General features: G+C 47.9%; 1 protein-coding gene across 1 annotated transcript in view; it reads right to left on the bottom strand.

The window, feature by feature from the left end:
- The window catches only part of AKR1A1 (aldo-keto reductase family 1, member A1 (aldehyde reductase)), a 12,112-nt gene extending 2,264 nt beyond the window's left edge, over positions 1 to 9,848 (bottom strand). The window contains exons 1-4 of the mRNA XM_010847851.1: positions 9,426 to 9,848; positions 3,895 to 3,983; positions 778 to 897; positions 456 to 607 (exon numbers count right to left, since the gene is read on the bottom strand). Of these exons, the coding sequence (XP_010846153.1) occupies positions 456 to 607; positions 778 to 897; positions 3,895 to 3,978 (356 nt within the window). The 5' untranslated portion in view covers positions 3,979 to 3,983; positions 9,426 to 9,848. The remainder of the gene's footprint in view (positions 1 to 455; positions 608 to 777; positions 898 to 3,894; positions 3,984 to 9,425) is intronic.
- Positions 9,849 to 11,029: the final 1,181 nt, after the last annotated feature.

The raw sequence follows: 11,029 nt of genomic DNA, 5'->3' as shown, positions 1-11,029 counted from the left end.
GATCCAAGTGTTAACTCCATATGGAATGCCCATCCCCTCTCCCTTCTTCCTAGACACAGATTATATCCCCTCCCCTCTGGGAAGTCATCCTTAACTCCCTCTGCCCCACCTCGGGAAACTGCACTGTAGGCTCCTACAGCCTCCTTCAAGTACACAGCATGGAGCTATGGTCGTCTCCTCCCACACCCTCTGTGGGAGCTTACTCTACTGCAACCCCAAGGCTGAGCGCAGCAAAAGCTAGAACATTTCCCCAGTGTATAAAGGCAACAGGAGGACTCATCTGTATACACCCTAGGATACATGCCGTGTGAAGTGGCACTCCTTTTTTCTGTAGCTAGACTGTAGCAGAAAAGACTGAGTGCTCTTCTCTTGCTCTGTTCCTATAACTTACAAAAAGTTACTAACATGACTCCCCCAACCCCTGATTCCTAGATGAAGACCCTGGCAAGGCTCACTCAAAGGCGTAAGGCCAGTGCATCAGGTACAGGTCCAGATACTCCAGCTGCAGGTCAGCAAGTGTCTTCCGGAGGGCAGGCTCCACATCCTCGGGGTGGTGCTTTGTGTTCCACAGCTTGGAAGTCACAAAGAGCTCCTCCCGAGGCACCAACTGTACAGGGGACAGAGTCCACAGTCAGAAGAGCCAAGGGCACCCAGTCTTGCCCACCCTCACCTTTGGGAGAAGAACTAGAAGGAAGCTGATGCCAGATCCCTCTAGTCAGCCCTTAGCCCCAGCCTCTGAGTCTTCTCACCCCACCTCTCTGTAGCCCCAGTCCTCACCTTGCCAGGTCCCACATTCTCCTTCAGGGCTTCCCCGATTTCAGTCTCATTGCCATAGATAGCAGCACAGTCAATGTGACGGTAGCCTACACTCAGGGCATACTTAATAGCTGCTTTAACCTGCCAGGTGAGAAGAGCAAAAGTTTTAACTCTGTTGGCCTGGACCAGAAACTGCCCTCCTGAGGGTCACTGATGGGGTGAGGGGGCAGGAATTTACCACTGTAGTCATCCACACGGTGGAAGTGAGAAGATAGAAAACGACTCCAGTCTTGGGGATCAGAAGTCTCTGTGGAGACCCCAAACCCTTTTCCCTCCTCACCACTAACTTCCAAGGTTCCTTCCTATCCAAGCAATCTCAGCAGGGCCCAGCAAAAACTATGTTCCCTGCTACATGCTCAGAAGATGGATGGATACATTGATAGGACAGAAAGTAGAAGTACAGTCATGGAGATAGGTCCCAACCCTGAAGAGCTGGTTAGGGAAGCGTGATACACAGGTAAGTAGTTCCTAAAGCAAGACCACATGGAAACAGATCCTTAGAAGCCATGTGGGGACTTCCCCGGTGGTCCAGTGGTTAAGAATCCACCTGCCAAAGCAGGGGACATGGGTTCCACCCCTGGTCCAGGAAGATTCTACATGCCATGGAGCAACTAAGCCTGTGCACTGCAGCTACTGAGCTGGGGAGACTAGAGCCCATGCTGCACAATAAGAGAAGCCCATGCACCATAAGTAGAGAGCAGTCCCCGCTCACTGCACTGCAACTAGAGACAGTCTGTGTGCAGCAAAGACCCAGTGCAGCCAAAACAATGTAAATAAAAAAATCACACATATATATATAAATCTAAATTCCATTTTAAATATATGTATATATTTAAAGGGGAAGCCATGTAGACCATGGCTCAGACAAGCAGAAGAGGTGAGGGGGGGAGAACAGAAAACTAAGGAAGGTGGAAAAGTGAGATGGAAGCTGGGCCCAGAGGCCCCCACCAGAAGAGAATAAAGCAGGCACCAAGGAGGTTGATGGGTCAATTTGTTAAAAACCAGACTAGAAACATGGCATTAGGAGCAGACCCAAGGGTGTTAGGCCCCCTGCAACTCAAGATCCCCACTTAGGTGCAGTTGTTACTATCCGGACATGTGCCCTTCTCACCGACCCTGCTCCATCCCATTTCCCACCCCTCCATCCCTGACCCATCTTGGCCCTGGCTCTGGCCTCCACCCCCAGCCTTCGCCTAGCTCCTGGACTTGTCCCAGGCGGTGTCAGTGCCCACCTACAGCACCAGACTCTAGGCAGCTGTAGGAAGGAAAGCAAAGGGAGAAAAGGCAGACAGAGTTCATTCAACCACGCCACCCATCCCAGCCTAAATCCCAGACAGAAGAGGCCACTGTCCCTGCCAGAGTTCCTCCCAAACTTCTCTCAACTCTGACTCAGATTCCAAGAACAAGGAACACCCAGGTGGGAGCTGCTCCACCCCGGGTGGGAGCGGAGTCTCTACCTGTGTCCATCTAGGAAAGCAAGTTTTCATTCCCAGGCTCTCCTGGGCTGGAAGGTCTATAGCAGGGGTTACTAAACTCCAGCTAGCAGCTGGCTTTTGTTTTTTTTTTTTTTTCAGCCCTTGAGCTAAGAACAAGTTTTATATTTTTAAATAGTTATATAAGTACATAACCACCTGCATTTTGCAAGTTGTCTGACAAAATCTAAATTATTAACCACCTTGTCCTTTAAGAAACAGTCTGCTGACCTTTGGTATAAACAGTTGACCAAGTTGTTCTTTAACCCTGATACCTGCTGTGTGTTATCTGGCTATATATTGTCACCCTGTATCAGACTGCATATTGTCACATGTATCAGGATGTATATTGTCACCATGCTTATTTAACTTATATACAGAGAACCTCATGCAAAATGCCCGGCTGGATGAAGCACAAGCCGGAATCAAGACTGCCAGGAGAAATATCAATAATGCAGATGACACCACCCTTAAGGGAGAAAGTGAAGAGGAACTAAACAGCCTCTTGATGAAGGTGAAAGAGGAGAGTGAAAAAGTTGGCTTAAAACTCAACATTCAAAAAACTAAGATCATGGCATTCAGTCTCATTACTTCATGGCAAATAGATGGGAAAACAATGGAAATAGTGACAGACTTTATTTTCTTGGGCTCTAAAATCACTGCAGATGGTGACTGCAGCCATGAAACTAAAAGACGCTTGCTCCTTGGAAGAACAGCTATAACAACCTAGACAGTGTACTAAAAAGCAGAGACATTACTTTGCCAACAAAGGTCCGTCTAGTCAAAGCTACGGTTTTTCCAGTAGTCATGTTTGGATGTGAGTTGGACCATAAAGAAGGCTGAACACTGAAGAATTGATGCTTTTGAACTGTGGTGTTGGAGAAGACTCCTGAGAGTCTCGTGGGCTGCAAGGAGACCAAATCAGTCAATTCTAAAGGAAATCAATCCTGAATATTCATTGGAGGGACTGATGCTGAGGCTGAAGTTCAAATAATTTGGCCACCTGATGCAAGGAGCCGACTCACTGGAAAAGACCCTGATACTGGAATGGCAGGAGGAGAAGGTGACGACAGAGGATGAGATGGTTGGATGGCATCACCGATTCAATGCACATGAGTCTGAGCAAGCTCAAGGAGATGGTGAAGTACAGGAAAGCCTGGCGTGCTGCAGTCCAAGAGGTTGCAAAGCGTCGGACAGAACTCAGCAACTGAACAGCAACAACCTGCTGTGTGTAAGGAACCAAATGTGGAACGGAAGACACGATCACAGCACAGGGTGATAAACGGCACCTTGGGGTCAGCCCAGGGTCAGGCACAAAGGAGTGCCACATCTCCACAGCACTCAGCACAGATCATCAGGGAACAGGCTCCTTGCTATGCTTGAGGCCCTGCTGGGCCCCTTACCACTGCTCTGGATCAGTTGGGGAAACCAAGAGCTCACTATGGGTTCCTTCTTCCCTCGTTTCTTCCCACCGCCCTCCAGGCTTATCCCTACCAGATGTGAAGTATAGGGATGGGGGTGATAGAGAAAACACAAGGACCCTCTACCAAACAGTGCCTTTTCCCTAGAAGACAGGCAAGAACCCCCTTCTGCCCCCATCCCTCACCTGGCCAGGGTCGCTCTTCCAGGTGCCCAGTCCAATCAGGGGCATCTTCTGCCCAGTGTGTAAGAGGATACAGGAAGCCGCCATTGCCCCTGAAACACAGATGGAAGAAAATGGTGTGAGGGTCAGTGCTGCTGTTGGGGCGACTGGTCAAGGATCCTGTAAAACATGGGAGGAAGGGGGCACAGAGATGACAGGAGAACAGACACTGGGTCATGTGTATATGCCTGGGAGCAAAGGCAGCTGAGACAGGGCAGCCAGAACCAACCAAAGCCAGTAACTCCCAGACAAACACTAACAGGACCACCAGTCTGGCTGCCCTTCCTTTCACCAGGCTAAGGGTCTGGTTAAAGAGTTCTTAAACCTAAAAACAAAGGCGAGGTGGCTCCCCAGAAGTACTCAACCTTGACTACATGAGGTCTCAAGCCAGTGTAAGATAAGCAAAGGCCTTTATGAGACAAAGGGAGACCAGGTGACAGGCTCAGAATCAAAGGATCAATGTTCCAGGAGACTGTTAGCACTACAGAGACTGAGTCCCTCTCAGAGGTCTGATCAGCCATGCTACCAGGCCTGAGTGGGCTCTTACAAGGGAAGTATCTTATTTTTTAGATTAAAAAAAAAAAAAACAGGCTCAGAGAGATAAAGATATTTGCCCCAAATCAACAGCTAAGTGACAGAGAGAGTCAACAATTCAAAAAGGAACTGATAGAAAAGGCAGGAAAAGGCAAGAGAACACAGGCCAATAAACTACATATGCTATGCCTCACAGAAGACACATGTACACTGTGTCACAGAAGAGCAAGTGACTTCTGTAGGGCAAGGACAAGAGAATAATGACATTGTCTTTTTTTTTTTAATATTTATTTATTCGGCTGCACTGGGTCTTAGTTGCAGCACAAAGGATCTTCAATCTTCATTGCAGCATGCGAGATCTTTAGCTGTGGCATGCAGGATCTTTTAGCCGCAGCATAACTCTTATTTGCAGCATGTGGGATCAATTTCCCTGACCAGGGATTGAACCCAGGCCCTCTGCATTGGGAGTGCAGAGTCTTTGCCACTGGAGCACTAGGGAATTCCCAACACTGGTTTTTAAGAATGAGTTGGATTGTCCCAAGAGTAAAGAGAAGGACTTCCCTGGTGGCGCAATGGATGAGAATCCACCTGCCAGTGCAGGGGACACTGGTTCAATCCCTGGTCCGGGAAAATTTCACATGCCCCGGAGTAACTACTGAGCCTCAGATCCAGAGCCCAGATACTTCAACAACTGAAGCTCTGCTGCCTAGAACCTGTGCCCTGCAACAAGGGAAGCCACCGCAATAGGAAGCCCAAGCACTGCAACAAAGAGTAGATTCCACTAGCCCAAACTAAAGAAAGCCTGTGCAAAGCAACAAAGACCCAGTGCAGCCAAAAATAAATAATTTTTTTTTAAAAAAGAGTAAAAGAAGCTTTCCAGGAAGAGGAACCAGACACATGACTTCAGTGCAGTGGAAAGCAGTAAATCGCAGATATCTGAAAATTTCCAACTGAACAAAGCACGTGGTAACTGCAACAACCCTATTTGGAAAGCTATGAAAATCAGAAGTCTCCAGTGGCCTGAGAACACTCATTCAGTCAGCAGATGATGCATGGTCTTATGCTAGACACAAGAGACACACATATTCAAATAGTTCTTGCTCTCTGGGAGTTCATGGTCTGGTCAGGAGAGGACAGAGGATATCACAACCCACAAGACGGGACCAAAACCTGCACAAGGGCTACAAGAAAAAAGTGACCTGGCTGGGATGGCTTCTTGGAGGTGACATGTGAGTCGAGCTTTGATGAATAGGATTTATCCAAGGGAAAGGAGAAAGAGGGCTCACCCCAAGAATCAATAATATAGAAACATCCTTTTCCCCTGCTCTCATCAGTACTGTAACTATCACTCTCAGGATTGAGTTCATTGCTGGTCAGTACTTTTATTATCACAACCTTTGTTTCCAAGTTCAGAAAGGACATAAGAATATTATGGTAGAGTAGGTAACTGGATAAGTTGCAAGTATAACTGACACACCAACACTGTCCTTAACATTTCTGACTCAGAAGAATTTTTTTTAAGGTTATTACTTTATTTATTTATTTTTGCCTCATGGCACACGGGATCTTTGTTCTCTGACAAGGGATCGAACCCACACCCACTTGCACCCTCTGCAGGGAAAGTGCAGAGTCTTAACCACTGGACCACCAGGAAGAATATTATAGTCTAGTGGGCTTCCCAGGTGGCTCAGTGGGAAAGAACTGCCACCTACCAATGCAGGAAACACAAGAACTGCGGGTTTGATCCCTGGGTCAGGAAAATCCCCTGGAGTAGGAAATGGCAAACCATTCCAGCATTCTTGCCTGGAAAATTCCATGGACAGAGGAGCCTGGTGGGCTACAGTCCACGGGGTAGCAAAGAGTCGGACCTGACTAAGCACGCACGCGCGCGCATACACATACACATACACACACAACATTTTGGAGACCATCCTTTCTGCTAAAATGAAAACAGTTCAATTTGGGCAGCAAACCATGGACCACTGAGGGCAATCTTCTGTTACCAAACTTCTCAGGGACACAAACTGCCCAGAATCAGGCAAACATGTCTGTATCTCACAGAAGGAACTAGCTTGCCAGCTGCTACCAGGGACAATGGCTGGTTTCCTGGGCTTGATCTTCAACCTGTGACCTGTTGGCCTCTGCCAGATTTCTCAGAATACAAGGGTTGGCTTTGAAATCACACCTGGGCTGAGAGTGTGAACAAAAACCTGGCCTGGGGGAAAAGGAAGAAGAAACCTGAAGCTTGCCTCTCCCCTTTCTTTTGCTGGTGAAACTGAAAACCAAAAAGGCTAAGGCTTGGGGGGCAGGGATCAGAGGCAGAAACAGTAAACACAGATCTTCAAAGAACAAACGCTCCAAAGGACAGATGGAAGGCAGAAGATAGATGTTTTTCTCTATCAGAGGACAGGAAGTCATCCTCTGCCGGCTCCTGACTTCCTTATCTTCTGCCTGTGCATCAGCCTTTCAACCTAGCCCTGTGTTAAAAGGCTCTGAGCTTGTCAACATCTGCCTAGCTGGACCTCTAGCAGCATTCAGACACCCCCATGTTATCTTGGGAGAGGTTCAAGGTGGAAGAGAGAAGCTGAGTGTATAGGGGGGCGGGTGAGGGCAGTATCAGGACTCAGGTTTTATTAATCCCAAGTCAGTGCCTAGGTTCCTCCTCTCTGGGGCTTAATCTTCCCTTCTCAGAGAAGGGCTCTGTAGTTGCTGCCAGGATGCAAGAAACTTGAAAACACAGGAAGAAGAAGCAGTCTTCACATGAGTGTTCCCTGGCTGCATAGGCCTTCCCTCTCTGCCATCTTCCCCCACAAAAAATACTGTCCCTCAGGGTTCTGTCCTCAATCCCTTCTCGCTCCCTAGTCAAGCTTCAGTGATGACTTTAATCACTAATTCTTCCCACCCCAGTTCTATATATTCACCTCCCTCTGGACAGTTCCACCAGTATATCCTACAGGTATGAGACTTAACATGTCCAGAACTAAACTTATCAAATCCAGCAACAGAGCACGAGGAAATAGTTTAAGTTCTGGAGTTGCACAGACCTGGGGTTGAATCTCAGCTCCTCCATTCTGAAGAGATATTATGCCTAAAGCCCTCTGCACAGCGCCTGACCATGTTCTTTGTTCTATATACTCTGTCTCCCCAGGACTCAAGGCCCTGGATGACAAGTGTGAAAGCAAACCAGACAACACAGTATAATCCATGGGGGGTCTTACAAATCCAATCACAGTATAATCCATGGGGGGGTCTTACAAAAGCCATCTAAAGTATTTCAGTTTGTTTGAGGCATTTCTGAGTATTATAAGATTAGGGTTTTGACAGGTAGTGGGAAGGGGAATATAGCTTCTGAACTTTGAAGACGCCAGCACAGAAAGCCACCTTAAATATGAAACAGTGGCCAAGATTTGGTCTATCTGGCTGGGTTAAAAATCCTGTAATACTTGTAAATATTTTTAAAAAGATACTGTTTGCTCTAAACTGTAATGTAACACCTAAGACTGCAATACCACTCTCTGGACTTCTTGATGTATGTGAAAAGAATTTTAAAATATATACTCCTTAAATCTTTACCCAGCCCATCCTCCAGGCCACTTTACCCAGCACACCTCCAGGGCCACTGCTCCAGCTGTGACCACCATTCCCAGAACCAGGGATTGCTCTGATCCAGTGAGGCCCCTCTCCCCGACAAAGCAGTCCCCAAATCTGACCATGTGACTCCCAGGCTCTCTTCCAGTAGTTCTCTCCTACCACAGGGGTAAAGTCCAGACTCCTTAGTAATACCCTTTATAACCTAGCTCCCACCTCCCCCATCTCTCCACCTCTTCACTTAAGACAACATATTCCAGACTCTGCAGAAGCAGCCACCATACTTGATTCCAGGCCTCTGCACACTTCCCTTCTGCACAAGTCCAACCCTTGCCTGGCTAACTGCAGCTCACCCTTCAGCTAGCTTTAAATTTCTGGCTCCTCCCATGTACTGACAGCTGTGCACAACACTGCATTTGTGTGCTCATTTTCCCTCAGAAATTTAAGCACTCCTCAAGGTCAGGGCCTGCCATTTATCTAACCTGGTAGCTGCTACAGTGCCTGCTGCCCATTTCCCCTACCCCACACACAGGCAAACAGGGGAGATCTTGACAGCTGGAGGTGCATCTGAGAAAGTCACTGCCCCCATCACTTTCTTCCTTTACTTCTTAGACAACCTGGCAACAACGATCTCTGGAAAATAACAAAGCACTTTACCATCTCCGATTAAAAAAAAAAAAAAAATCCCAGTGATTACATTAGGCATTGCTCTTGTATTACAGATAAGAAATCTGAGATATGGGGGGCAGTAACAAGACTGATCAGAACCCTCAAGACTCTTCTAAGGGAGGTCGTGCGGCCCTGAGTATGGACAGGCTGAAGGAAAAGAGTTAATTAACAATAACCCCATCCGGTGAAGGTTCAGATTTCAGTCTGAAAAGAGCACTCGGGCAAAACAGAAACATGCCCTGGCTTTCCCAAACCCAAGGCAGGTCCCAAAGCTAGCGAACCCACGCCCCTCTTGCCACGTCAGGTTTTATTAATTTCGTAATTCCTATGGAATCGCAGATTCTATAGGAAAGCCAGATTTCCGGGAAAAACCGTGTCGGTGGGCAAACAAAAAAAGGAAGATGGCAACCAAAACTTACTGACAATCGGTGCATGTAGCTTTTAAGAGCTTTATCTCACTTAACTCTTGCTACAATTCTGATGTAGGAACTGATTTTACCGCTGAGAAAACTGAGGGCCAGAGAAACTGAGGACTTATCCAAGATCATTTAAAGAATAAGAGGAAGCGCAAATCCGAAACCAAGTCTGGCCGCCTCCAGAGCATTTGCTATTCGCTCTAAACATGGGGGCGGACACATGTGGAGTAAAGGTTCGAGGCCATCTCCACTGCGCCAAAGAAACAGGGCAGCAGAGGAGAGACTCACCTCGGTACAGAGCGTTAACAGGGTAGTGTGGCTTCCCAGCTCAGTCCTGTGCCCTGCTAGCCACCAAGTGAGCCTCAGCTTCCGGGATTGGTGGGCAGCAGGAGACACCCGCCCAAGCTTGATGCAGGCACTTAAGCCTGGCGGTGATGAGGAAGCTCCTCCCAGAGGAGTGGCGGGGGCCGGGCGTTCAGCATCACGCGCGTGGTGGACCCCGCCCCTACTTCCAGAAAGAAGCTGAGGAGTGGAAGCCTGAGCTAGGAGGCTGCACCACGGTGATGAGTGGATTGCCCACGAGCATCCTGCGGAATGTGGGTCCACACAGCGTGGCCTACTGTGGAGCTTGGACACTGCACACCGCTGGTTTGGCGAACTCCCGCGTGAAAGATGCACGCGCCTCGGATCACGTAGGCGGCCCCGAGGGCGGGACTAGGCCGCGCCTCTGCCTGGCCCACACTGCACCGCGCGCCGCCTGTAAGGCTGCTCTGGGCGGTCCCAGCTCTTTCTCCAGCCAGAGGGAGAATCCGGCGGCCTAGTGACGGCTTCTTCTGCAGTGGGCTGTTCCCTCACTCCACCAAATAAAACATAATTCAACTTTTAGACTGTCAATATTTTTTTTATTCATTAATACATACAGAACAATGCACAAATCTTAAACATTCAACTCTGATTTTTTCTTTTTCATTGTAATCAGCATCCAGCGCACTTGCAGTCAGTCTCCTGTGAGGAAGGTATTCACGTCCCACTTTACAGATTGTGCAGACTTAGCAGGCTTTACCTTGTTCAGAGTAAGATAGCTATTAAATTGCAGTTCTGAGATTTGAAATAGCTTTGCCATTCGGACTCAGAGGTGTCTTGAATTTATGTTTTCCTTGGCAGAATGGGCAGGAAGCAGGTTTGTCCTGGTGTAGCTCTTTCTCTCCCTCACCTCCTTCCTGCCCCTCTGTACTCTGCCAGCGCGACTCTAACCATTTTTTAAGCTTATTTCTTTCTAGGCCACTCTGTGAGGCATATGGGAGCTTAGTTAACAAACCAGGGATCCAATTTTGGCTCCCAGCATTGGAAGGTGGATTCTTAACCACCTGACCACAGGGGAAGTTCTTCCCCATCATTTGTTTATACCCCAGATTACTCCCCACTGTCTCTCCAGTAGAAGTGGCGTCCTGATGAACTAAGTCTCCAACATTTCACTTTTGGGGCTCCAAAATCACTGCAGATAGTGACTGCAGCCATGAAATTAAAAGACGCCTACTCCTTGAAAGGAAAGTTTTGACCAACCTAGACAGCATATTCAAAAGCAGAGACATTACTTTGCCAACAAAGGTCCATCTAGTCAAGGCTATGTTTTTTCCAGTGGTCATGTATGGATGTGAGAGTTGGACTATAAAGAAAGCTGAGCACCGAAGAATTGATGCTTTTGAACTATGGTGTTGGAGAAGACTCTTAAGAGTCCCTTGGACTGCAAGGAGATCAACCAGTCCATCCTAAGGAGATCAGTCCTGAGTGTTCATTGGAAGGACTGATGTTGAAGTTGAAACTCCAATACTTTGGCCACCTGATGCAAAGAGCTGACTCATTTGAAAAGACCCTGATGCTGGGAAAGGTCT

This window comes from Bison bison, unplaced genomic scaffold (assembly GCF_000754665.1).
Source record: "Bison bison bison isolate TAMUID 2011002044 unplaced genomic scaffold, Bison_UMD1.0 scf7180017864256, whole genome shotgun sequence".
NCBI classification, from domain to species: Eukaryota; Metazoa; Chordata; class Mammalia; order Artiodactyla; family Bovidae; genus Bison; species Bison bison.
Note: the sequence above shows the minus strand (reverse complement) of the source record. Positions and strands in the feature narration are given on the sequence as shown.